General features: G+C 46.8%; 1 protein-coding gene and 1 long non-coding RNA gene across 2 annotated transcripts in view; one reads left to right on the top strand and one right to left on the bottom strand.

Moving 5' to 3' along the window:
• Positions 1-815: 815 nt before the first annotated feature.
• On the bottom strand, positions 816-22,627 carry LOC141730431 (uncharacterized). Its single transcript, XR_012581920.1, has 4 exons — positions 22,037-22,627; positions 19,912-21,162; positions 3,346-3,475; positions 816-1,692 (listed from the first exon to the last, which is right to left on the bottom strand). It is a non-coding gene; the product is annotated as an uncharacterized LOC141730431 (long non-coding RNA).
• The window catches only part of ATIC (5-aminoimidazole-4-carboxamide ribonucleotide formyltransferase/IMP cyclohydrolase), a 20,106-nt gene continuing 15,806 nt past the window's right edge, over positions 20,382-24,681 (top strand). Inside the window, exons 1-4 of the mRNA XM_074548034.1 lie at positions 20,382-20,514; positions 20,964-21,090; positions 22,238-22,314; positions 23,279-23,345. Of these exons, the coding sequence (XP_074404135.1) occupies positions 20,493-20,514; positions 20,964-21,090; positions 22,238-22,314; positions 23,279-23,345 (293 nt within the window). The 5' untranslated portion in view covers positions 20,382-20,492. The remainder of the gene's footprint in view (positions 20,515-20,963; positions 21,091-22,237; positions 22,315-23,278; positions 23,346-24,681) is intronic.

The raw sequence follows: 24,681 nt of genomic DNA, 5'->3' as shown, positions 1-24,681 counted from the left end.
GCACTAATTAGGGATCACACTATTCATGGCAAGGCTGATAACAAGGTCAAAGCAAGGTCACTGGGAAAAATAGATTTGACTTTTTAAAGAACAATTGGTATTTCCAAGGCTGGGCACAAGTTGTGCTTTCCAAGCCAAAGTGTCAGCAAAGCTGCCCCAAAAAAACTCCAATGAAACAGCTTCCAAGTTAAGAGGCCTAGGAACAGACTGTAAAGATAAGGAAATAGAGGCAGGATGTGTCTGGGACAACAGCTGGATCATGGGTGGGCTGTTCTGTATGCAATGGAACCATATTTCATGAAAGATTAAAATAGTAACAAATTAAAAATTAACTACATTTGCACATCAAAGGAAGTTAAATCCTCAGTCATGTGGATTTAGTAAAGGCTTTTTTCTACATTCCATAATGCAGTTTTTTGACCAATATATACATAATTATACAAAACACAGGAAAGACCATAATTTTTATTATGTTATAGGATAATAAAACACCTACTTGAAGGTTTACTCAGATTTAGCAACTGAGTTGTGAGCAGTATTTATTCCCCCTATAGCTGGAGTGCACTCACACATGCTCCTTCCCATGTGGACTCTCTAAAACAAGCACAGGGTTTCCAGCCCAGGCACTTCCCATGTTCTTTCTCTACTACCTGGCTGCACATTTCAGTGGAGAACCTACAGATCATTTCTGTGGGATTTATCCACCAACAGCCTTGGAAGCCATGGGGAAAGGCTGACAGACAACCCCAAAAGTTCAATATCTAGAAGCAAACAGCAATCTGAGAGCAAACTCTAAGGACATGCAGCCACCACACTCCTGCTTAATAGGTTTCTAGGGTGACTATCCATCACCAAGTCACCTGGGTGTTGTTACAAAATCAGCTAATTAAAACCCCACCCTGGGATCTAAACGAGCATAGGGAGTGCTGATGAGTAATGACAAGTTACACAAGGCCTGTCAGCCTCCTGGAGCTGGGAACTTGCTTGCTGTAGAGAAAAATAGGTGTTGTAATAATCCCTCACCAGCACCACAGTGATGGGCTTGCTTACCTACAGAATGTTTCTGAGAGCTCCTTCACTCCTAGCAAAGGAAAGGTTAAAGATCATTGAGAAAAGGCAGCTGTCCCAAAAAGGGGTTTGATTCTCTCACTCCCAGGGTGGACATGGGCAAGAAAGGAAGGTGGCTCTGCAATCAGCCTGGGAGAGAGTGCTCACACCCCTCCTTTCCCTAATGACTGTAGCAGCAGGCACCTTCCTGGCAGGAATCAGCCAGGTCCTTCAGGAAGTGCAGGGCACAGAGAAGGGCTCATTAGAAGGCATGCCCTGAGCTTGTGGCCTGCATGTCCAAGCCCGTGTGTGCCTGAGCACAGGGCGCCCAGGCTGATCCCTGGAGAGCTGGGAGAGGTGTGGGACACGTGCTGGGAGAGGCAGCACCTTGGGAGGGGCTGGAGGACGTGCTGCCACCCAGCTAGGCCTCACCTGCACACCCTGAGTTTGCATTCCCCTCTCCCTGCTCACTGGGGCTCCCATGATGTGTCCTTACCTTGGGAGGTGTCCTAGGAGACGCCCAAGCAGGCAGACCCCACTCTAGATTTACACCTCAGAGAGCTGACTCATGCTGTAGTTTCACTTTTCAAACAGAAATGAAATCTTGAGTTGATACTGACACTTTGCTGTCACATGGAAGTTATCCTGGGCATGGAACAGAGAAAGAGGAGACATCAAACTCCAGTAGTGCTGGATGGATTTGCACAGCCAGTCCAGCAGCTTCTGGATAGCCATAGATGGTCAATCACACCCAAACCAAGCCATGGTTGGTGGGCACAGAGTGATGCACCCTGCAGGACCTCCTCAGCAGGGCAGACAGGTCCTGTTGTGCTGGTCCCACTCCGTGTGCACTGGAAAGCTGAAAGGCCACTTGTCCACAGCCACAACACCAGGACCTCTGCCTGCCTGGCAGGCCTGGCAGATCCCTCTGACTCTTAGCAAGGTTCTTTGGTCACTGTATTCTGGGCTCCTTGGTCTGCAGCCCAAAATATCCCAAACATCTTCCTGGGCTTTGCAGCTTCTGGCCAGAATTCCCCTCACTGCCAACCTGCATGTCTGAAAATCAATTCCCAGAATTCCGCTCACTGCCAACCTGATGTTGAAAATCTCCAAAAAGAGACATTATTTGTAACATTTTGGTTTCCTTTTCTTGCCCCTCAAAAACTTCTGTCCAAAAAAACTTTTACATTATAAAAACCCCTTATAAAATACCCCTCAAACCCATGCCAAAGGATGAGTGTCCTGTTGGATGCCATTACAATACCACAATCAGAAATGTAAGCAGCAGGATGAGTGATAAGACAGCACAGGACAGACACTGTGCCTGTGGGAAGTTGAACACCTTTGGGCAAGAAGTTACTGTCTGTTTTCAAAGGGCCCCAAAGAGCTTTATTATTTATTTTGAGAGCTTTATTATTTAGAGTCCAAAGGTCTGCCCATTTTCTCCAGCTTGTTTCAACAAAGATCAAAGGAAGACTCACCACTGTCTTCCTCTGCATTGCCAGAAGGTTGTGGCAACAGCAGTAATTGAGGCTCTTTACAGCCAAAATGTTTCTAAAAAACCTTTTCTAATTATTTAATAATGAGACACTTGATGATGCACTGGAAGCAACATTCATTGCCTCCAAGAACACAGAAGCAGCATCAGATGTGTGCTGAGGAAACACTGCCATGGAAGAGGGTGCCCTCTGTAGACACTAATCCATGTAAACCCCTGGGAAGGAGCTGATTCCTGTTTTTCCAAAACTAATTCCAAGACCCAATGTGATAGATGTATGCCTGTATCTCACTAGAAATGGCTGAGTATTGAAGATGGAGGGAGAGACCCAACTTCCTTGTTCAGTGTCTGACTCCGTTTATTGACTCAATCAATCACTTTTTATAACTGTGTTAAGTTCATGCATATTGCAAACCCGAGCTCACAATAGGTCAGAGATAACACACCAACCCCTCCTTATGTTTCCAATACCAAGATTTGGGTTCTCAAAATTATTTTTGCTTTCCCAAAACAGCCAAAGATAGAATATCTACTTGTTATGAGAAAGCTGCCTGAGAACTCTGGTATGCAAGGTTCTCAAGGCCTTCATGTTTGTCACTTTTACTTGTAATTAAAAACAACCTGAGAACTTCTACTGTTTACAGAAACAGGCTGTGAGAACCTGTTCCCCACAGCTGCCTTCCAAGCCATTTCTGAAAAAATCTCCAACAGCTGAGCAAGGCTCAGTTCTGCCATCCTGACAACTGAAAGACAACACTAAGGACTGCTGATGGGATTGGCAAATGGGATTGTGTATTTACCTGGGATATAAGCTCTTCCTAGAAGCTAAACCAGAGGATAAATGTGGATGTAATATCCACATCAGGCAGGTGACACAGCAAGGCATGGACCTCCTCACCAGTTCAGGCTGTTTGGCTTGAGTGAAGAGACCTGAGGTGCACAAATAACATAACATGTAATAGCAGAAATCAGCAAACAGGTGATTGTCTCCTTTTGGAAACATTTTTCCTCTCAGCCCATGAATGGAAAATTGGGGATTCCATGATAGCTAGACATGGTCTTCATTTGACTAATCCAGCTGTTGTAGAATCAACAATTTATCTCCTGCATTTACATGAGGAAAATTAGACACAATAATTTGGAACAAGGGTGGGCTAGCAATGGTACAAAATACTGCAAAAAGCAATTCTGTGCTGCAGGACAATTTTCAGATTGCTTTGGGCACAAAGGCTGCCCAGGAGTTCATCATTTGGAGACAGGCAGGAGCCTTGGGGCCCCACCAATGTAAAACACTGGGTTCCTACACCACTGGTATTTATGGACTCTCCCCCAGTCCCATATGTTAATGCCACTTGGATACAACTGGATATTTTGTGACAGTGAAATTATCTTAAATTCTACAGGAAACTTGATGAAAACCATAATTTAAAACATCCTTATCAAACATTGGTTAAACAGTGGGTTTGGGAAGGGAGAGAGATTTTGGAAAAACCCTCTCCTGCATGTAAGGACATGGAGTAACTCCCATACACACACACATAGCTACACACTGTGGTGTGAGAGCACAGGGAGTTTCAGCATCATCTTGCCTTGAGTCTTGAAGAATTTCTATGTTTGCTTTGATTCTTAAAGGCATACAGGGCTGTGGCTGCAATGCTTGGAGTTGACTATGAGCTGAGCTGGAATGATGTGTCAGCTAACCACAGACACATTTCCACATTTCCTCACTTTTCCTTGCAGTATGAGCAGGGCAAACTCAAATCTGCCTGCAAAATCCCTAGTAGAAACCATCCTAAAACAGCCCTTACATAACCCAAAATTTCAATAACCCACTTCTACAACCATTTATACACATGCTTATCTCCACAGACAACTGAGAAGTGGAACAGCTCCCCACAAAGAGGAAGAAAAGCCTGTGGAAAAAAATCCCTGCAGGATTGGGGCAGCAGCCTGTGGGAGCCAGAGGCCTCTCCTGGATGGCAGGAAGGCTCCTGGCATGCTGCAGGTGCAAAGCAAAGCACCACCAAAGTCAAACCTTCCCATAAACACTGGCTAGAACTATTCCATTATTCAGATCTCAGGAAAGCTGGGGAGTCAAACATCTCCTTTTTTACAGGAGAAAATGTGAAAATCCCACCCTGCCTTTTTCCTGGACTGGATGCTGGGAACTTCCAGACAAGATCCTGTATTATGCATTGGCTTTGAGACTTTTTATTTCTTAATTTCTAGAATCACAGAATCATAGAATGGCCTGGGTTGGAAAGGATCTTAAAGATCATCTCAGTCTAAGTCCCTGCCAAAGGTGGGGACCACTTCCCCACTTCCCCTGGATCAGGTTGTTCAGAGGATGCAAAACAAGCATCTCTTGCAGTTATTTTTTTTTCCACAGGCAACAATCAACAGCTCTAAACCCAATTCCAAATACAGTTTGGTTCAAGTTTCAAAAAGCTCTCACACTATCTATCTGTGGGTGTGCACATTTTCCCTTAGTGTGGCTACAGCACTGCACTGGAAAGGCCACATTAATTTTTTTCTTTTTTAATCTCCAAGGCAGTTATCTCTGACAGTGAGTGTGTCACAGGACAGCATTTCTTGCAGGGATTGCACAAATAAGCCTCCAGCCTCTTGCCTTAACAAGCTATGCCACCCAGTGATGTTCAGCATGGCACTCCTTGTGTTTTATTGCTGGCTGCAAAGATTTGTTTTGAGCCTCTTTCAGTGCTAAAGGTCTTTATTGCTAAACAGCCCTTGCTGTTGAGAAATACATGAATTTAATGTGCTCATACTGGCATGCCTGCTTGGAAGGTCGTGGAAATTCAACTTAAAACTGCAATCATCTCTTTCTTCCCCTGTTTTTCACTCTGCCTCTGAGTTTTCTCTTTGCTGTTTGTAAAGCACTTCCTGAGCTGGTTCCTGTGCTGCAGCAGCTCTTAATGAAGCAGGCAGTCACCTCAGTGCTGCTCAGGCACATGAAAGGCATGGTCTGCAGGAGGAAGGGGCAGTGGCAAGTCTCATAAAAGCAGCTTTGACAAGATGTGAACCAATCCCACTCATCCTGACCAAGTTATTAATAATCAAAATCCATCCTCAGAAGAAAGCAGTGCTAGCAACACTTTCCTTGGCTGTTTGGCAAGATGCCTGTAGGGAGGACATGGAAGAATCTTGTGAAGAAGAGCACCAAAGCTCATCCTGGACTATTTCATACCTGGAAGAGGTTAAGGAAGGTTTCTGGAGGGCCTGTCTTTGGAGAGGAAACAGAAATCAGGCTTTTGAACATTGTGCATCAAAGCTCTCTTGCCTGTGCCACTGTTGCCTCTGTGCCTTTTGCTGGGAAACAAAAAGCTTCCATGACAGCTACCAACCTTTGCAGGAGCTCTCTTACTACACTGGGAGAGAATTCTGAGTATGAAAATGTGGCTGTGAATTTTTAAATAAGTCTGGCACCTTTCACGTTGTTTTTCAGCAAGCACTCTCCACTAGCAGCAGGAGCTCTGACAGTTTACTGGGAGCAAATCCTGTGCTGTGTTCTGAAAGTACATTTTTAGTTTTATGCTCTCAGGTATTTCATTTTTCTCCCTGGTGTTTCTGGTGCTGGCATCTGGGATATAAGTGAGAGTACTCCTTCACTTGAAGCAAAAGATTAATTTTCAGCTCTCATGACTGAAAAGAAAAGCTGAAAACCAGAGACTCTACAAAGACATGGCAATCAGAGAGGCCAATACAATTTTTGAGAGGTTTGGAGCAGTGAAACTTTAATTGTGGCTGTCCCCCTGATTGTTGCACATGGGAAATCTGATTCTAAGAGTTACACTCCCATGGTCAGTGAAGAGAAGCACACAAGGTAGTTGAGCTGTCCAGTTAATGCTCCAAATCTCATCACCAAATATTGCATAAGCTGCTCTCAAACAAGTTACAGATTCAGTATTATCTGCAGAAATAATAACAACCAGCATTTGGCAGCCTCAGAGAAACCTACTATTTTCTAATGGGCTGTTCACAGCGACCCCAAATAGACAAAATTAATCTAATAAGTGATCATTATGTATCATTTACCAGCTTGTGCAAGTGTCAGCCCAGAACTTAGGACCACACCTGACCTTTTAATAGACAGGTTTTTCTAACCAGCACTTTCTAGCAGGCTGTGCTGTAAAGCAGCTTAGCTTTGATGGAAATATCCCTCCTCCCCTGCAGCCCTGAGCATCCTGCTCCATTAATGCTGCACAACTCTTATCACACCTCCTCACTGCTGCTGCTGTGATGAAGGGCAGGAGGTGCACTGTGTCTGCTGGGCCCTCTCAGAGCATTTCTATTGCAGGTACAGAGAAATGCAACAATGGAACAAAAAAAGCACCCAGAGCAGAAGCAGTGGGGAGAGGAGAGGAGGTGGTGTCTCTGGCAGGTCAGTGTTTTATGAAAAATCCTTTCCTTAGGATTTTTTCTCCTGAGAAGCTGAGAGGCCTCAGAAACAAAATGTAACCAATGGTTATCTGCTGCTGTGGAATGCAACAGGTGCATCTGTGATTGGCCTCATGTGGTTGTTTCTAATTAATGGCCAATCACAGCCCAGCTGTCCGGACTGTCTCAGTTAGTCACAAGATTTTGTTATCACTCTTTTCTATTCTTAGCTAGCCTGCTGATGAAATACTTTCTTCTATTCTTTTAGCATAGTTTTAATATAATATATATCATAAAATAATAAATCAGCCTTCTGAAACATGGAGTCAGACCCTCATCTCTTCCCTCACCCTAAAACCCCTACAAACACCCCCACAGGGGTGCTGTCTCTGGCAGGTCAGGGGGCTGGGCTGGCCCATGCACGTCAAACCCAGGGAGCAAGGTGGAACACCCCCCAGGTCAGGGCCCTGACTCACAGGCACTGACGCAAACAGGGCAGCTGTTAAAATGTCACTGCTGTCCTGCCCCGGTGACACCCGACACAGGGAACAGCCCCTGTGCCAGCACTGCAGCAGGCACATGGCACCTCCCACACAGCCAGCCTGAATCAGGGGCTGGGCACACCCTGCTGCAACCAGGGTCAGCCCTGGGGGAGGCTTGGGCAGCATCTGGAACTCCTCAGCCCAGGCTGGGGGGTTTCCACGGTGCAGCGAGTTCAGGATGCTTCAACACCATTAGAACGAATCCCAACAGCAAAGGGGGTTTGCAAACGGACTCTTGGGTTTGTTGTTGCTGAAATGGCTTTTGAGGTATCAAAAAGTCTTTTTTCCCAGCCCTGCACTCGAAGAAGAAGTTGGGATTCTTTGGCTTTGGTTCTCAAGGTTGTTTATTTTCTCTTATTTAATATATTCTTTTTCAGACCTGTGGAGGTCTGTTCAGGCACACTGACCACCCTCAGGGTGGTGTTATCTTTTTATATTAAAAACTACCTGTACTTTATTTACAATAATTTTCCAATACCTATCACTTATGTTAGACAGTTTTTCTCTACCCTAAACCAATTTAGAAGTGCCACCACCACAGCAGAAGATGGAGGACAAGAAGAAGAAGAAAGACAGAACACACTTAGATTTTTCTATTCTGCCTTTTGAACTTCCATTCTAAATTTTCAAAATTCTACATTTTCACCCTGTGATAAATTTACTAAAATTTTACTCAAACTCTTGTGGCTTGTAAATCCTCACACAATGCTGGTATTTGTTTCCATGGGTTAAAATTGAAGGCACAGGTGGCTTTGACTCTGTGCCAAGGTCTCTGAGCCCCCTGCCAGGGTCTTGAGTCGTCCAGGGCAGAGGAATGTCCTGGGTTCTGACAATGGACAAGTGGCACACCAATTTCCTGTGAAAGAAATCCTCACACTGACTGGAACTCTGACTCCTGAGCCAGGGCAGCAACATCCTAAGCCATAACCTCAAGTAACCATAACCTATGAGCCATAATTTAAGTTTGCAAATACCCAACAGCCCCAAAAATCTCGGTGCCTGTTCACAGCTGCTGCATGTGGTGTAAGTAAAGTTCCTCTTTTAAAGTATCTTCCTCACTGTGGAGGAAGAGAGAGCTGTGTGGTGAGACCTCACCTGCAGAGCTGCCTCCAGCCCTGGGGACTCAGCACAGGAAGGATGTGGAGGTGTTGGAGCCAGTCCAGAGGAAGCACCAGCATGATTGAGGGATGCAGAACCTCTGCTGTGGGGAAAGGCTGGGAGAATTGGGATTGCTCAGCCTGGAGAGGAGAAGGATTTGGGGTGACCTAACTGGAGCCTTCCAGCACCTGAAGGAGCTGACAACAAAAATGAAGAGACATTTTCAAGGGCCTGGAGTGACTGGACAAGGAGGAATGGCTTCTCACTGCCAGAGGGTAGGTTTAGATCAGATGTTAGGAAGAAATTGTTCCCTGTGAGGGTGATGATGCCCTGGCACAGGCTGCCCAGAGAAGCTGTGGCTGCCCCATCCCTGTCCAAGGCCAGGTTGGACGGGGCTTGGAGCAACCTGGGATAGTGGAAGGGGGTTGGAACTGGATGATCTTTAGGTACCTTCCAACTCAAACCATTCCAAGATTCCATCTCAAACCCAGGGCAAAATCAGAGCCATTCATCTGAAGTGATGCTATGAGGAGCTCCCATGTGGAGAGCCTGGTTTAAGCATGGCTTAAAGAAAGAGGCCATGAAGGTATTCAGCTAAGGGGAAAAGCAGCCTTTCCCAGGCTTGATCCTGTAAATAATTAGGTTCTCAGGCACCTTTTATATAAACAACAAGATTCTCAGGCCGTTCTGTCCTTGGCTGCTACTGGGAGCAGACAGCCAGTCTGAGAATAGATATGAAGGTTTTGAGAACCTTTCATATCAGGGTGAGAACACTGATCTTGGTTTCAGTAAACTAACTTCAGGTATTGTAAACAAAAGGAGGAGCTGAAGTTTTCTCTACAGCCTGTCAGGAGCTCAGATTTTGCAATACGCATGAAGTGAATTAACACGGTTATAAAAAGTGACTGATTGAGTGAATAAACGGAGTCAGATGCGAAATCAACAAAGGTGGTCGCTCCCTCACTTCGACACTCCCAGTACCTGTTTTGAACTCCATGGTCTCCTGCATCACCTTTCTAGGGTTCTCCTGGCCCTGTGTGTCTGCCTTTAGCTTGGCTGCTCTGTGAGGTGGCAGTAACTCACTCCTAAGTGTGCTAACCAAGAGAGACACACAATCATAACCAGCTCTGTCTCTGGCACATTAAGGACCAGCACACATAGGCTGGGGGATTTTTACTTTGGAAGCTCCTTTCCTTTGGGGTACAGTTTCTTCTCCCTTGAATCAATGATCATTTGTTACATTAATTCAAAGACAGAAATCAGCTACGCTGCATTCATGCTCTCTAATTGTCTAGCTGGAAAAATCAATGCTTTTATTGAATTAGCCAGTTGCCACAGCAAGTTTTCTTTGATTTCTATGGTTCCCATGAATCAATAGGAGTCTGTCATTGCCTCTAAGTGGAGCAAAGCCAGGCCCAAGTCACGTGGCTGGATGACAACATAAATCTTCCTGCAGAGCTCTGTAGATACAGGACTGCCTGGCAATTTGCTGAAAAAGTACCTCCAATTGTCACCATGATATTTTCTGAAAAATCCCTTTGCCAGGATTTTTTCTCCTGGGAAGTCTCAGAAAAGAATGAAAACAATAATTATCTGACTGCTTGGGAATGTGGCCTGGAGTTCATTTACCAACAGGTGAATGTTTGATTGGTTATATGTGAATTGTTATTAATTAATGACCAATCACCATCAGCTGTATCAGACTCTGAGGAGTCAGTCACAAGCTTTCATTATCATTCTTGTTTAGCCTTGTGATGTCTCCTTTCTCTTTCTTTAGTATAGTTTTAGTGTATAATTTCTTTTAATAGAATAGCATAAAAAAATAAATCAGCCTTCTGAGAACATGGAGTGAAATTCTCATCTCTTACTGGTTCTGGAAACCTCACAACACCATGTCCAGTGATTTGCTCCCCTGCCTCAGTGACTGCTCCCAGCTTCTAACTCCACCCCTGCTTATCAAAATTCTCATCTCTCACACTTGTTATCCTCAGTTTTCCTGCCTCCTAATCAGGTTTTTCTGTGCCCTAGGCAGGACCTCCTGCTGCTGTCTCAGTATTGTTTTAGGTGCAGGTGTCTGTGCCAGAAACATCTTTCCCTGATAAACCCAAATGCCTCCCCAGGAGTCCCTTCCCTGTGCTGTTGGCAATAAGTCACCTTTAATCAAACTGCCGGTCCAAATATTTTGTTTGGTTTGGGTTGGTTTTCTTTCAGAAAGGTAATTTCCTTGCTCTTTTCCAGCCTTCCCATAAAAGTGGCCATTTTTTATCAGCACAGCTGGCTGGGAAGCATGACTCATACATAAATTACCTCTTTTACTGCCTTCCTTCCCTTTGTCAGCCCTTCTGCTGTCAGCTACCTGGGACAGGACCATTATTCTTCAGTGTTTAGCAAACACTCTACACATAATGGGCGACACTGTAAACAAATGAAAATCAGACCTGAAATCAAATGCAAGCTGACTGACAGGACGTTTGTGAAGCCCTCGGAGCTCTGCAGGGGTTTAATCAGCTGTGCTGCGGGGCGGTGTGACAGGGCTCTCACAATGGCTCTGCCTTCCAGCCGTGCTCACACGGGATCCCAGGGGATGGCCACGGGAATCGGGCCTTTAGCTCTGCTACCCGGGGCACTCTCGGCTTGATTAAGAACGATCTGAGAAGAACCCTGTGACTTGTGACTTGGCAGGAGGTGATGGATGGCAGAGCACTTATTGCCTAATCAGAATTTCTGCCAGGGAAATCGGGGGAAGCCATAGAAATTAATGGTAAGGAATGGCAAGCTGCAGGAGATGTCAAAACTGATGGGGGAAACTTCCCAAGACAAGTTGGGCCTTTTTTAGTGAGGGCAGGAGCTCATAAAAACCCTGCGCTAACAAATTTTGGTCATGCTGTAGAGAAGAGAACACAGGGAAAGGCAAGGATTGTAAAGATGACTATGCTAATGTGAGCATGAGTGAAAATCAGGGGGAAAAAGGAAAGCAGGTTCAGAGGGCTGCAGTATTTCAGCTACCAAGTGTGAATCCAAGAGATGAGCAGCAAAACTGCTGCATGGCATGGCACAGCTCAAAGTGGCTGAGCATTGTGCCACCAAACCATTAGGAAGAGTATTGCATGGCATTATCTGTAGGAGAAACAGTGAGTACTTGTGTTGGAAGTGTGGTCCTGCCTACCCCAAACACTCAGAACTTACAAGTTAGGCTCAGGAAACTGTGAAAGTGGCTTGAGACTGGATGGGTTTATAAAAACACTCCATACATTCTAAATGTGTCTACTCTGGTTTTCAACCTTCCTGGTGTATTTCTGTTGTGCAAGGGTGGAGTCTGCTCCAAGTGTCTGCAACAGAGTCACAGATCAGACTTCAAACACCAGACTTCCCTTGGGGTTTATCCCTTCTTTGGAATCCAAGGAACCCCATGGAATTCAGCATCCAGGGTCTTCCCAAGATGCTTAGAAGATCTCTTTAGCCTAAAATGTCTGTGAAGAACAGAACCACCCTCTTTCCAGATGGAATGATGCTGATGAGCCAGCAAAATTATGAAGTGGCTCAGCAAAGGGAGGTTTTGGCAGGGAAATGTCAAAGCTGAACAAAAATGCAGGATGTGAAGAATTAAGTTTAACTTTAGAACCAAATTTCTAACATTAATTCAGGAGTAAAAACCCTTCCACATGATTCAATCATGTTCTTAATTCCTAATGTCAGTGTGCTCCTTGCCATGGCTTATGGCATCAGTGGAATTTGAGGCTGCCTAACACTGGGATTTCAGTCCCTTGTAGTGGTTAATCTATAATTTATTCTCTCTGAAGGATTTTTATCTGACCCTGGATAAGCTGCCTCTTGCCTGCAGAAATAGTTCTTCTCCCCATATGTTTGTTATGATGCTGATGTGTGCTCCTGAGATGAGTTAAAAGGAGTCTCTTCCCAGGTCTGACAAGGTGTGTATTTATGTGGAAAACAGTGTCAATAAAACCAACCAACCAAAAAGTCCTGCTTTCCAGCTCTCCAAAAATAGCCAAATGTTGCATATTGTCAGCAGGATTTTATGTTTTGGGAATTCTGTCCCCAGCATGTTTGCTTCTTTTCATCTAGGCAATAAAACACAGCAACACAAACTGAAGTGTGACCCTGTCCTTATTTGTCACCCAGGTCTTCACAGAGAATGAGATGAGGTCATAATTATGTGATTGATGATAGTATCATGAATTAAAAAGCAGGCCTGGGAGAAGACATTAGTTAGACAAATTGAAGAAAGTCAATTGAAAGTCTGTAGCTGTGTTTTGCAGGAAGACCCATTAAATTCCCTCTGGCCCTGCTGCCTTGGCCTGAGTCCCAGGCTCAGTTTGTACCACCAAACTCACACAGGGCTCAAATTGTCACCCCCATGTGTCTGCTCATTTAGCTCAGGGAAACAGCTCCACACAATTAAAGCTCCAGTGCTTCCAGAGCACAGATGGGCACAGGGACACAGCTTCCACGCCTGAAATGCATGGAAAAGGTGGAGGAAAAGGAGGAGGGAAGCTGCACCACAAGCAGAGCCAAGGCTGATCCTGCCCTCGCCCCAAGAGAGTCAGGAACCACCAGGGCACGAGGCAGGAGCAGCCCCACTGCAGCTCCAGGTTAATTAGTATAATTAGTACCTGCCTCAGCTCTGCCTAATGAGGGGTGGCGTTTGTCCTCCCCATCCTGAAGGCTCCCTGCTGCTTCCAGGTGGATTTGCCACATGAGCACGGGTGCTCTGTGCCCAGGACTGATGGAACTCAGTCCTGCTTTGCACCAGGAGATTTCAGCTGTGAACAGGCTTTCCCCCAGACACTGTTTCATGCAGGGGAACACCAACACCCCTCACTGAATTTGCATAACCTTGCATTTTCCAATTCCCAAACAGCTGTGCTAAGCTAGCTCAAAATATTAATGGGACCTAGTTAATGGAACAGAAGCTACATGATTAAATCCTGCTTCCTTGAAAAGTAGTATCTGAAAAATGACAGTGTTTATTCTAGAACCTGGAAATGTTCATTTTAAGGCCTCCTGAACAACTTCAAATACTTGTTTTTTAATGAAAAGCTGAGAAACTTGGCCTTGTTTGAGGTGAAAAATGAAAAGGATTGATTTAACAATGTTTTCTGGGGGGAAAAAACCCCTTCTTTTTCTAGCCACAAAACATCAGGAAGATGATTTTGAAAAGGCAGAATTTGTCCTGTTGTGACTTGAGACTCTGAGCAAGGAAGGTCAGAACACAAAGAAGGAAGCACAACAGATTATGAATGCAGGGCATACAAGATAACAGCGTTTTCAGAAAGCACAAGAAACTCCTGGAGAATCCAAAGCCACTGGGTTTTGAACACAGAGAAGAGACAACATTTATTTTCAATTTTTTGTCCCCACAAATTCTTCATGAAAATGTTATCCATGTTTCTAAGGCTAAAATACAAATACCTAGTGCAGTTACTTGGGAGGAAAAACAAAGGAAAAAGTAATTGATGAAAAAATGTCTCACTCTTTTCTTCTGTTATTAAAATTAGACCATGTAAAAATCAGCAAAATCTGAAAATGGATGATTTGCTGCAACTAAACCCATCTGCCAGCTAGAGAGTGCTCCAAGGCTCGCTGGCTGTGGCACTGCCTGCTGTGTGATGCTGCCCATGCCTCTTCCCACAACTCTGTCTCCCTTCCCATCCTCCTGTTTAGCCATGATTTCTATTCAGCTCACAGGCTCTTGCGGCAAGCCCTGTTCTCATCCTGGATCCCGGCTCTCCAGGGCCTGGATCTCACTCAGCTCTAAGGGAACAGATAAATAACCACCTATGGCTGTCTTCCCCAAAGAGCTCGTGCCATTTTTGGCAAGGTGCTGCTTTTTCAGACATTTCAGGGAAATGGCAGCTCTGCCTGTGTTTGCTGTCAGTGTCCTGTGGTGCCCCAGAGTGCTGGAACTGAACACAGGCTCGCAGCATTTCCTCTCCTGGAGATGTCACACAGAAACATGAGTGCCATGGAGTGGTGGGGCCTGTGCCTAAACCCTTCACAGCCAACATGGGCTTGTCTGGCACTCAGGGAAATCACTGTTCTCTCCCTGTCTGGAGTCTCCCTCTTCTCTACATAAGTGATGACTGGGGCTGGGTTGCTGTGTAAAATCACTCTGTTCCTTCCTAATCAAACTTCACTGATTTCCAGATGCTTCTCACCTACCAGAGCCATGACTCTGTTTGCATTCTGTACTAAGAAAAGTTCCTCATTTAGCATTTTTGCTTTGCTTTTCACCTCTGCTTTGCTTTTTTGCTGGAGATCTAGCAGAGATGGTGCCTGGTGGACAGTAAAACTGTGTCACCTATCGCTCCAGGCTCTCACAGGGACACAGGAGAGCACACCCACCCATTTCATCATCTCCCAGATCCTGCTGGAGCAAATTCCAGCTATCTGGGGAACCACAATGAATTAACATGGAAATTGAAACCTGAGCCAAGATTCGTGTCACTGTCATCTTTATGTATTAGACCGTGGATCATGAAAGGAATCGTGCTCCAGCTGGCTAATTAAGTAAACATGAAGCAAACCAGGGTAGCAGACAGAGGTCCCAGGGCCTGGGTGGAGGCAGGGAATTCTCCTGTGAAGATGGGCAGGTTTTTTTAGGGATAGCTTCAAAATGTACAAATGACAACAGCAGAACAATGGGACTTTGAGGTGTACTCCTGTCCATGTCCAGGTAGAGCACAGATTTCCACTCCCTCTGCCTTACAGAGCAGCAAACAAAGGGACTGTGGGATGAGACAGCCTTGAGGACAAAGCTTCTCCCTGCCCTCTGTCCAGGCCAGGGCTTTCCAACAGGTTTTTGCCAGCACTTGTCCCAGCCCAAACCTCAGTGCTCTGAGGCAGCTATAGCTGGCTTTGCTGCACACTCATCCAGGGAAATGTACTCAAAAATGGGGAACTCGGCCAGAATCCCTGCTGAAAGCCAGAAGTGCCGTTCCTTACATAGGATCTTTGATGGTTCCACCCCGATGCCAGCGAAAAACCAGCTCCATTTTAACTGTCCTAGCGCGCCCTAGTGGGAGCCGGCTCCCTGCGCGTTTGGCAGCATCCCGGCAGGATCCGGCGGGATCAAGCAGCACAGATCTCCCGGCAGGACAGATTCCCACCCAGGGACACAAACACTCGTGTCCAAAGAGCTGGGGGCACGGGAGACACTGATGAATCAGTGATTTCAATTTCCTGTGAGCTGTGGCTGCATCCCTGGAAGTGTCCAAGCTCAGGTTGGACGGGGCTTGGAGCAACCTGGGATAGTGGGAGGTGCCCCTGCCGAGTGCAGAGGTTGGAATGAGATGAGTTTGAGGTCCCTTCCAAGCCAATTCCCATTCTGGGAATCCATGGCGCTGTGAAAAGGTAAAGCAGCCTGTTTATTATGGATAAAGTTATTTCTTCTCACCTACAGCAAAAACACCCAAATAAAATATTTCCTCCTCTTTCCTTTCCTCTGGGAATTCTTCCTTTCACACAAACAGCCTGACAAGGCAAGGAACCTCAAAGTGGACGGGATTTTTTTTATATTGCAAGCCCCATATTTGCAATTGCAAACAGACCTGCTCACCCACAGCCTGTATGTGGGGTTCAGATCATAGAGTAGGCACTGAGTTGCCAACAAGAGAAACTATTTCTTTTTTTTTTTTGTATTATTTTTCTTTCTATGCTTGGATAGGAACCAGCCTCTGGGAGGAAAGGAATGGAAGTGTTCAGAAAATAAATCGTCCTTCAGTTTATGCACCTTTGGGTCTCATTCATAACCCAGAGCATTAGGAGAAATAACTCAGGCTGAAATCTGCAAGATTTATTCTATTACAAGGAAATTGGTTCTTTTGCAGGAAAAGCATCAGGCATTGATACCACTGGTGTTGGTGAGCGAAGAGGGGATGTAACCTTCACACCCCAGGTCAGACTGAGTGTGCAGAGCTCTGTGGTGTGCCTGAACTTCAGCTCAAGGCTCACTGGCACCTCAGCAGCTCCGTGGGACCCCGAGCAGGGATTTACAAGGACAGCCAGCACGGCATGGATGTGATTTAACTGGGACCTCTGAGGAGCACAGAAACAAAAGCTGCTCCGAGCTGATAAGGGCTGAAAAGGAAACTCAGAATGCATCAGGGCTCTTGAGCCTCTCTGCTACGGCGGAACACTCCTGGCCAGCCTGTTCATCAGCTCAGGGCTGGAGCTACCCCAGAGTTAACCCACAGTGAGTGGCACGGGCTGTGGGATGCAGCTCTTGAACAAGGCTCAATAGACAATACTTAGCAGCTCTTTTTCTTTTTCTCCTGGAATACACCAAGAAGATTTTACCCTGAAGTTCTCATGAACCCTGAGAGCAAAAGGCAAACAAACCAAAAGCCTGCAGACAGCAGGAACCCTTGAGAAGCAGCCTGGATTCAATCCCACTCTCACCTCCACTGTTGTGCAGCATCTGAGACAGGGCACTTGAAGCCTCCAGGAGACTTGAGCAGTAAGCAATCCCATAATAGTCACTAAGGGGCACAGATAAGTGCTTGCAAGGCTGTGGTCTCTGGGAGACTGGAGAAACTCAGTGAGGCTCAGTGCCTGGCAAACAGCATCCTCAAGGGAGATAGCAGATATCAGAACAATTCCTTGCTCCCCCTTGCTGCCAGGGAGGAAAAGAGGAGTTTGAGCAGGACAGAGGTGTGTCTGTCTCACATCATGCTGAACACCACAGCCTTTGCTTGAGGGCACCACAGAGCACAGCACAGGCATGGGGTTGCTGAGGAGAGGCGTGGGGAGGGATGTAAATGAAAGCAGGGCCTGGTTAAGGAAGATAAGCTGGGCAGGATGGGGAATTTCAAAGCTGAGGACTGTGCTCATACAGGCAGAGATGCCCACAATAACATGTTTTTTCCAAAGTAACCTTGTGATGATAAGAGACCTTTCCTGGGCTAGGACAGATCCAGATCAGTGCAATGCTCACCACTTGTGACACTTCACCTCTGAAGCCCCAAACCAGGCCAGCCACAGACATCCACTCTGAATGGAATCCTACTTTTTGGCTGAGTCTTCCTTGTCTTCCACCTCTGCTGGCCCACAGGCAGCTGCAGGGAGCTGCAGAACCCTGCCTTGTTTGCTTCCTGCCCTAACAAATTAACCAACAGCCAAACTGACCTGCTTATCTACACCCTTCTTGGTCTGCTACACAAAAAAAAAACAACAAAAAAACAGACTCACAACAGAGACTCAGAGCCAAGCTAAAAAGCACCATTTTCTCCCTACAGCCTAAAGAGAAGGGAATCTAAGATATTGTCCTAACACCATCCCTTTTGTATGCTCCTATTCAGCCTCAACCTCTTTTTACTTCTCCTTATTAACACAGCAGAGCACAGTGCTTATTAAACCTGATTTTTCTTTCTTGGATGTAGGCCCTGGTATGATTTAGAAATAACCTTAATGTGGTATTTGTAATTCTAGCATTTACCTCTTGCCATTATCTCCAATATGATGTTACTGCATTCTTGGCTCAGGAAGAGCTTCTGTAGTGCTTTAATACACCAGGAAAAAGCTCCAATGAGACCTCATTCCTATTGAATAAATGATGGGACATGAGCAGAGCACAGGATATTTGAATATCCTTTAAACAGCCCCAAAAGCAATTAAAATTAAGCTCTATAAAGCAAAACTAAACCTCTGGGGAGGCAGACTGTCTGATTTCCCTGCAAAGCCATCTCCAAACCAGGAGATATCAATCACATCCAAATCCAGACACCCCTTAGCACACAGCCACAATGACCCTTCTCAGACACAGAGTGGTTTGGGTTGGAAGGGACCTTAAATCTCATCCAGTTCCACCCCCTGCCATGGGCAGGGACACCTTCCACTATCCCAGATTGCTCCAAACCCATCCAACCTGGCCTTGGGCACTGCCAGGGATCCAGGGGCAGCCACAGCTTGTCTGGGCACCCTGTGCCAGGGCATCACTGCCCTCATAGAGAAGAATTTTTTCCCAGTGTCCAATCTAATCCTGTTCTCTTTCAGTTTGACCCCATCTCCTGTTGTCCTGTCACTCCTGGTCCTTGTAGAGTCTCCACCTTTCCAGCTCCTCAGCACTGGAAGGCCACAATTAGGTCATCCCAAATCCTTCTCCAGGATGAACAATCCCAATTCCCCCAGCCTTTCCTCACAGCAGAGGTGCTCCATCCCTCAATCATGTTGGTGACCTTCTCTGAACTGGCTCCAACAGCTCCATGTCCTTCCTGTGCTGGGACAGGGATTAAGCCCAAACCACCCCCTGCCACTCCTGCACAAACAGAAACCTCACCTCAGGTGCCAAGGGACAACGAACTGCTGGACAGGCAACGGAGCCAACACCATTATTGACCCTGACAATGTCCCTCCCACTGTTTGTCTGAGGGCAGCAGTGGCCCTGTCCTCGTGCACAGGCTGACAGGGCCACCAGGCACACTGCTGGAATTCACAGTCGCTCTCCAATGTTGGATAAAAATGCAGGGCTCTGTCAAATTGTTCATTTGTTCACACATTCATCATCACCAAAGCCTGCCTCAGCTGTACTCTGTGCACAACTTTTATTCTCTCCAAGGTGTGTATTTTCATAATGATAGTGCTCTTAACAGTATATTTTACTTAACAGTATATTTTCATTTGGCCCCAGCCACCCTCTGAGCAGTAATTTATTGCTGCTTGTCACTAGCTGCTACTGAGAGTAATACACACACTGGGTTTATTCAGTATATTTGGTATTTCTGGCTTGACTCTTCCTCACACAGACAATACTGCCCAAGCCCAGAGACTCACAAATCACAGCAGCCAAGTGCCTGGGCCTTCCAGCTGCACTTTGTACTTCCCACCTTTTTGCCTGCAAGAGCTAAAAATTCCCGTTTATTCCTTCTTTTGTAATGCCAGTGGAGAGCTTAATGCAGCCTGAGTGCTCTGGGAGCTGCAGGTGTGCAGTGAGCCCCTGTGTGGCCGATGAAAATGTGACAGAAGTAGGCAGGGATGCCTCGGGGGCCTGCCCGTGCTGACAGAATTCCCCATTCAATATTACCAGGTGGGGCCAGGGCTTGTGCTGCAAATGAACTGCAGAGTTCTTTATGTACAGAGTACTGGTGTCCCAGTGCTGCAGCCAAACCCTGCTGGGTGTACAGGGGCAAAACAGAGATTTCAACCAGATAAAGCCGATATGTTCAGTCAGTGTCACCTGTGACCCACAGTGAAAACAAACAAAGCTCTTCTGCAAGGAGTATCAGGAAATTTGGGGAAAAAAGCTCCCCTTAGGGAGACAAATAGAAAATAAATAAAGAAAAGCATCACTTTGCTATTTGCAAATGATTTTTTTACCTCAGACTTGGTAAACGGGTGTTTTGCCTCTGCCCGTGTGGAAGCTCTAAGGGAGGACTTTCCATGGATGAAACTCCTGTCAGTGCTCCTGGAAAAATTAATGATCCTTACTGCATCACCTTCCACTGTGAAGGGGGATTGCCTCACCTGCACCTCACTTTTCACCTGTGATCCCAGCTGGGTGTCCCAGCACCGAACATTCTGTATGTGTGTTTGTGTGTGCACATACATACAAGTACCTCTGTCTGGTTGCGGTGCATCCATGGCAAAGCACAGAGATACACGAGTGTCTGTGTGTCTCATGCCGTGCACACACACGCCCTGAGCACATGTGCAGCGGGAACACCCGCTCGCCCACACGTGGCCCACGGGACCCCCTCACCCTCCATGGCACCTCACCCCGAGGACACGCGTGTGTCCCAAAACACACATGCCCGCCACCGCCGCCTCCCTCCATTCCCCGCCCCGCCCGGGCCGCCCCCTCCACCTCCCGCCCCCGTGCGCCCAAATCCCGCCGGGCCGCCGCCGCTCGTCCTTTCCTTTCCCTTCCTCCGCGCCCTCCTGCACCCACAGACGGCGCCATGGCCGCGCGGCAGCAGCTCGGTAACGCGGGGCAGGCGATGGCGGCGGGAGGGTGGCCCTGCGGGGTGTGGGGGGTGCCCTGCCGCCGCAATGGCCGCCGGCTCGGCTGGGCTCGGCAGCGCGGCCCCGGAAGGCGCCTCAGCGCTGGTTCCCGCGCAGGGTGCTGAGGGCGGGCAGGCACTGATCGTGTCCCCCAGGCTGGCCGTCCCTTCTTCCCGGTGCACCGATTGCCGCGGGAAGGCGCTGAGGCGATCGGGCCCGCGCCCTGCGGCCATGGCCTCCCTGAGGGGCGGCTTCTCCCCCTGAGGGGAACCGCGAGGCTCTGGTGCTGCTCCCCGTCCCCTCCCCAGGCACCTGGCCCCGCGTAAACTCCTAAACTACGCAACTCCTACACTACGCTGGATTTACTCGCTTAATCCTGCTGTTTTCTCCGTTAAAACTCAACCGCTCGTGCTCTTCCCGCCTGCCAGCTTTACTCAGCGTTTCTGACAAGACCAACCTGGTGGAGTTTGCGAAGAGCCTGAACGCGCTCGGCCTGGGTTTGATTGCCTCCGGAGGAACGGCCAAGTCCCTCAGGGATGCTGGCTTGCCGGTCAGGTACACACACACCCCTGTACATCACCGCTAAAAATGCTCTTCTGGGCCCTGAGGCTGCTTAAATTGTTTTCTCTGTGAACAAAGATGAGTGAAAACTGGTCTGAAAGGAGTCTTCCCTTCAAAAACAACGACAAAAAAAGAAAACCCTGCCCCAAAGCAAACTTCAGAACCTTTTTGTCTACATATCTATTGGCTGAGGAGCATTACTGTGAGGAGCTTTTGGTTGGCATTCTTTATCTGCCTTGAGCCAACTTTATTTCCATGGGACAATCAGTTACCTTAATTTTCATAATCTGCCCTGAGTGCTGCTCCTCACAGCCAGGTGAAGCTGATCTTTGCTTGCTCCTGGGACAGCACTGATGTGTTAAGAACATGTTGAAGCTCACTGGAGTTCACTGGTCACAAATAATTTTCCCAGCACAATTCACTTAAAGCAGACAGAGCCTAAAGGCTCTAAGTTGCACATCCACTGTTGGAAAAAGGTCATGTACAGTCACTGGCTGGTTTAGCCCATGATTCTGGGGAAATTTGTTCTGGTTTCTTCCATGCTGTGATTACAAAAAAAAACCAAAACAGCTCTGGCCAAATAAAAATGGGTTTTAGTGCAGTGATGAAAAAAAGTCAGTTATTTGGCAGGGCAGGTGCCTGTGACTCTGTTTTTGCTCCCTGTGAGCACAGTGGTTGGCCCCTGGGACACATCAGCACAAATCTACATCACCTCCAGAGCTCACTGCTACCCAGCCCTTGGTTGTGTCTCCAGCTTATTTCCTTGGCTGTGCTGTCAGTGAAGCCTGAAGCAAAGGATGCTGACATTTCCCCTTCCCTCATTGTTGTTATGACCATCCTAAACAGTCACAAGGAGTGGTGAAACTAAGCTGGAAGGAAGAGCACTTCCACATGGCCTTCCATTTTCTCCGTAAACCATTCTGATTTGGGGTTTGCTTACCTTGGTGATTCCAGTGTGTTCAAGCTGTACTGCTTAGTTGGGTGTGACCCATGAACTCCATTTCCATCCATGGGAAAAGCAGTTGTTGCTCCTTTGCCATAGGGGGATTTTGTAGTGAAATCCATACATTTTCTTGGGTGTGGGTCATTCAGCCTGCAGATGAAGTCAGAATGGCACATGTGCTGTTTTCTTCTTGGGCAGGGATGTCTCAGACCTGACGGGCTTCCCTGAGATGCTGGGTGGGCGTGTGAAAACCCTTCATCCTGCAGTCCATGCTGGTAAGTTTCTGCTAAGGCATCTTTCACTCTAAAAGAGGGCAGGGAGGGTGGGAAGGAGAGGGTGACAGATGCCTTTTTAAAGGTTGTGTGGAAGAACCAAGTACCAGGAGCAGATTTGCTCCAGGAGCAGAAGGAGAGGTGGAAAGCCACGGGTTGCAGAAGTGCAGGGTGGCTGAATTAGCTCCTTGTTGCAACGCTGGCATGTCTGCAGTTAGCAGAGCTCTCTCCCTGGGGCTGTAAGTAACAGAGCTTCTCTGTGAATGCCTCTGCAGAGTCAGCTGCACAGAGTTTAACTGTGGGTGGGTCTGGCGTGCAGCACAAGCAACACAGCAGTGTAGGCTTTAGGGGTGATTCCTGCATGCTCCGATGGCCTCTGCCTACTCTCCAGCAGGGAGGATCTCTGATATCTGCTCTGCCTGCACATTAATCCATCTGCTCTTCCCTCTCCTGTCGCTGTGCTTGAGGTACCTCAAGTGGAACCTGTTGCCCATGAGGGCTGGAGACAATGTCCTGTGATCCTGAACACAGGACTGCTCCTCACACTGTGCCAGCCTGTCACCCTCATGTTTCTCTGAGTCCTAGACCCCACCAGCACTGCTCATCCTCTCTTGCTTCCCTTGTCTCACAGGGCAGGTGCCCTTTCCTCTCCCCTGAAGTCCTTGATGATGGTTTCAGTGTTTGAAGGGTAGCAGCCGAGTGCTTAGAAAGTTGTTGAGGTTGCTGCTCAGTATTTGGAGTACTCTAGGATTTATCATTCCACCTGTTAGCATGGAATTTAAACAGCCAAAGACTGTAAAGTGGAACAAAGGAGCAGGCCCAAGGGTGCTGTCTGAACTAAAATGAAAAAGTTAAGCTAGAAAGGCTGAGGACGAAAGCACAGTGTGAAGGGAGATGTTGCATTAAAAACCTGGTGGTTATTATTTAGTTATTTTTTTAATGAAGATGCACTGTTTTTTGCAACTAGGCATCTTGGCTCGCAATATTCCAGAGGATAATGCTGATATGAAGAAACAGGATTTCAGCCTTGTAAGGTAAATGTGGAGGGATGTGATGCAATCCATTGATAATCAAATACCAACAGCAGAGGGAAGGGGAGCAGTAGGAATTGTGACCTCTGCACACCAGCAGCTCTGCAGTCTCCTTTCTTTGCCGTGGCAGGAAAAACTGTGTATTTAAAAACATAATTTTCTACAGGATCGTCTTCTCCACTTGTAGTAGGAGAAAGCTGAAACAAGAAAGTTATATTGTGATCTCCACAGGGAACTCAGAGGTCTGAATTCCTGCTGGTTCCCTGGGAAATCTGACACGTTACACTCAGTCAGTGTAGGGCCACATTACACGTGCTGCAGAGTTGAGTTCAGTGCTTTTGAAGCTGCCTCATCTTCTCTCAGGTTGGTTCCACGTGTCTGATCAGATGGCAATTCCTGATTTTGAAATGCTTGCTTAGTAAATATACCCTTTGATATTTGCATAATGTTTACTGAGTTTCAACACATAAATAAAGAATAGACATGGAAAATGGGTCAGGAACACTGCGTTTGTTCAGACAGAAAACACACAGATAAGAGACAGAAAACTTCAACTTTGAGAGCCACCTTGGGAGCAAGTGAGCTGCTCCAGAAGCTGAAGTAACAAAGTTTGTTACTTTGCACTAATGTAGCAAAGTTTTGGGTGTTTATTTCAGTTTTTGTTAGAATGTGTTTACTTAGTTCAGTCACACAGAGCAGCTGGGGGCTGTGTGTAACTAACTGGTGTTAACATCCAGCTACTGCTTGTGAATAACCAGTTGTACATCAGGGAGTAGCTCCTGGTTCAGAAGCAAATGGCTGAGCTGGACATGGCAAATTGCAGGTATAGCCAGGGTGGGAGGTGCAGTACAACTGTGGGCCAGAATGCATCTGGAGTTTTTAAAATTACTGTTAGAAACTGATGGATGGATTTCTGGGCTGAATTGGAAAACCTGAAATTTAAAACCACAGGAATCCTCTTAGATGGCTCAGCAGTGGTGGCTCTTCAGAGCATGCTGCATATTAAAGCAGGCTCTGCTGAATTGCAGGGGGAATAACGTGCCCTTACATCAGTGACCTATGGTGCACTTGCATCCAGACTGGTGATTTGGATTCAGGTTCACTTGCAAAAAGCAGAAGTAGCTGATCCTCAGCAGGACTGCCTTTGCATAGTTGCATAAAATTTGCATATCCAAGTCAGTGGAGGAAAGCCTGATATTGATTTGCACAAATAAAACCTTAGCAGTGTTAAAGCCCACAGGTTCCTGATGGTTTGCAACAGGTCAGGAGCACAAATGGATCAGGGGGAAGGGGACATCAGAAACACAAGAGACAATAAAAGACATTGTAGGAAATTTAG

This window comes from Zonotrichia albicollis, chromosome 10, assembly GCF_047830755.1.
Source record: "Zonotrichia albicollis isolate bZonAlb1 chromosome 10, bZonAlb1.hap1, whole genome shotgun sequence".
NCBI classification, from domain to species: domain Eukaryota; kingdom Metazoa; phylum Chordata; class Aves; order Passeriformes; family Passerellidae; genus Zonotrichia; species Zonotrichia albicollis.
This window is presented reverse-complemented; position numbering and strand designations above follow the sequence as displayed.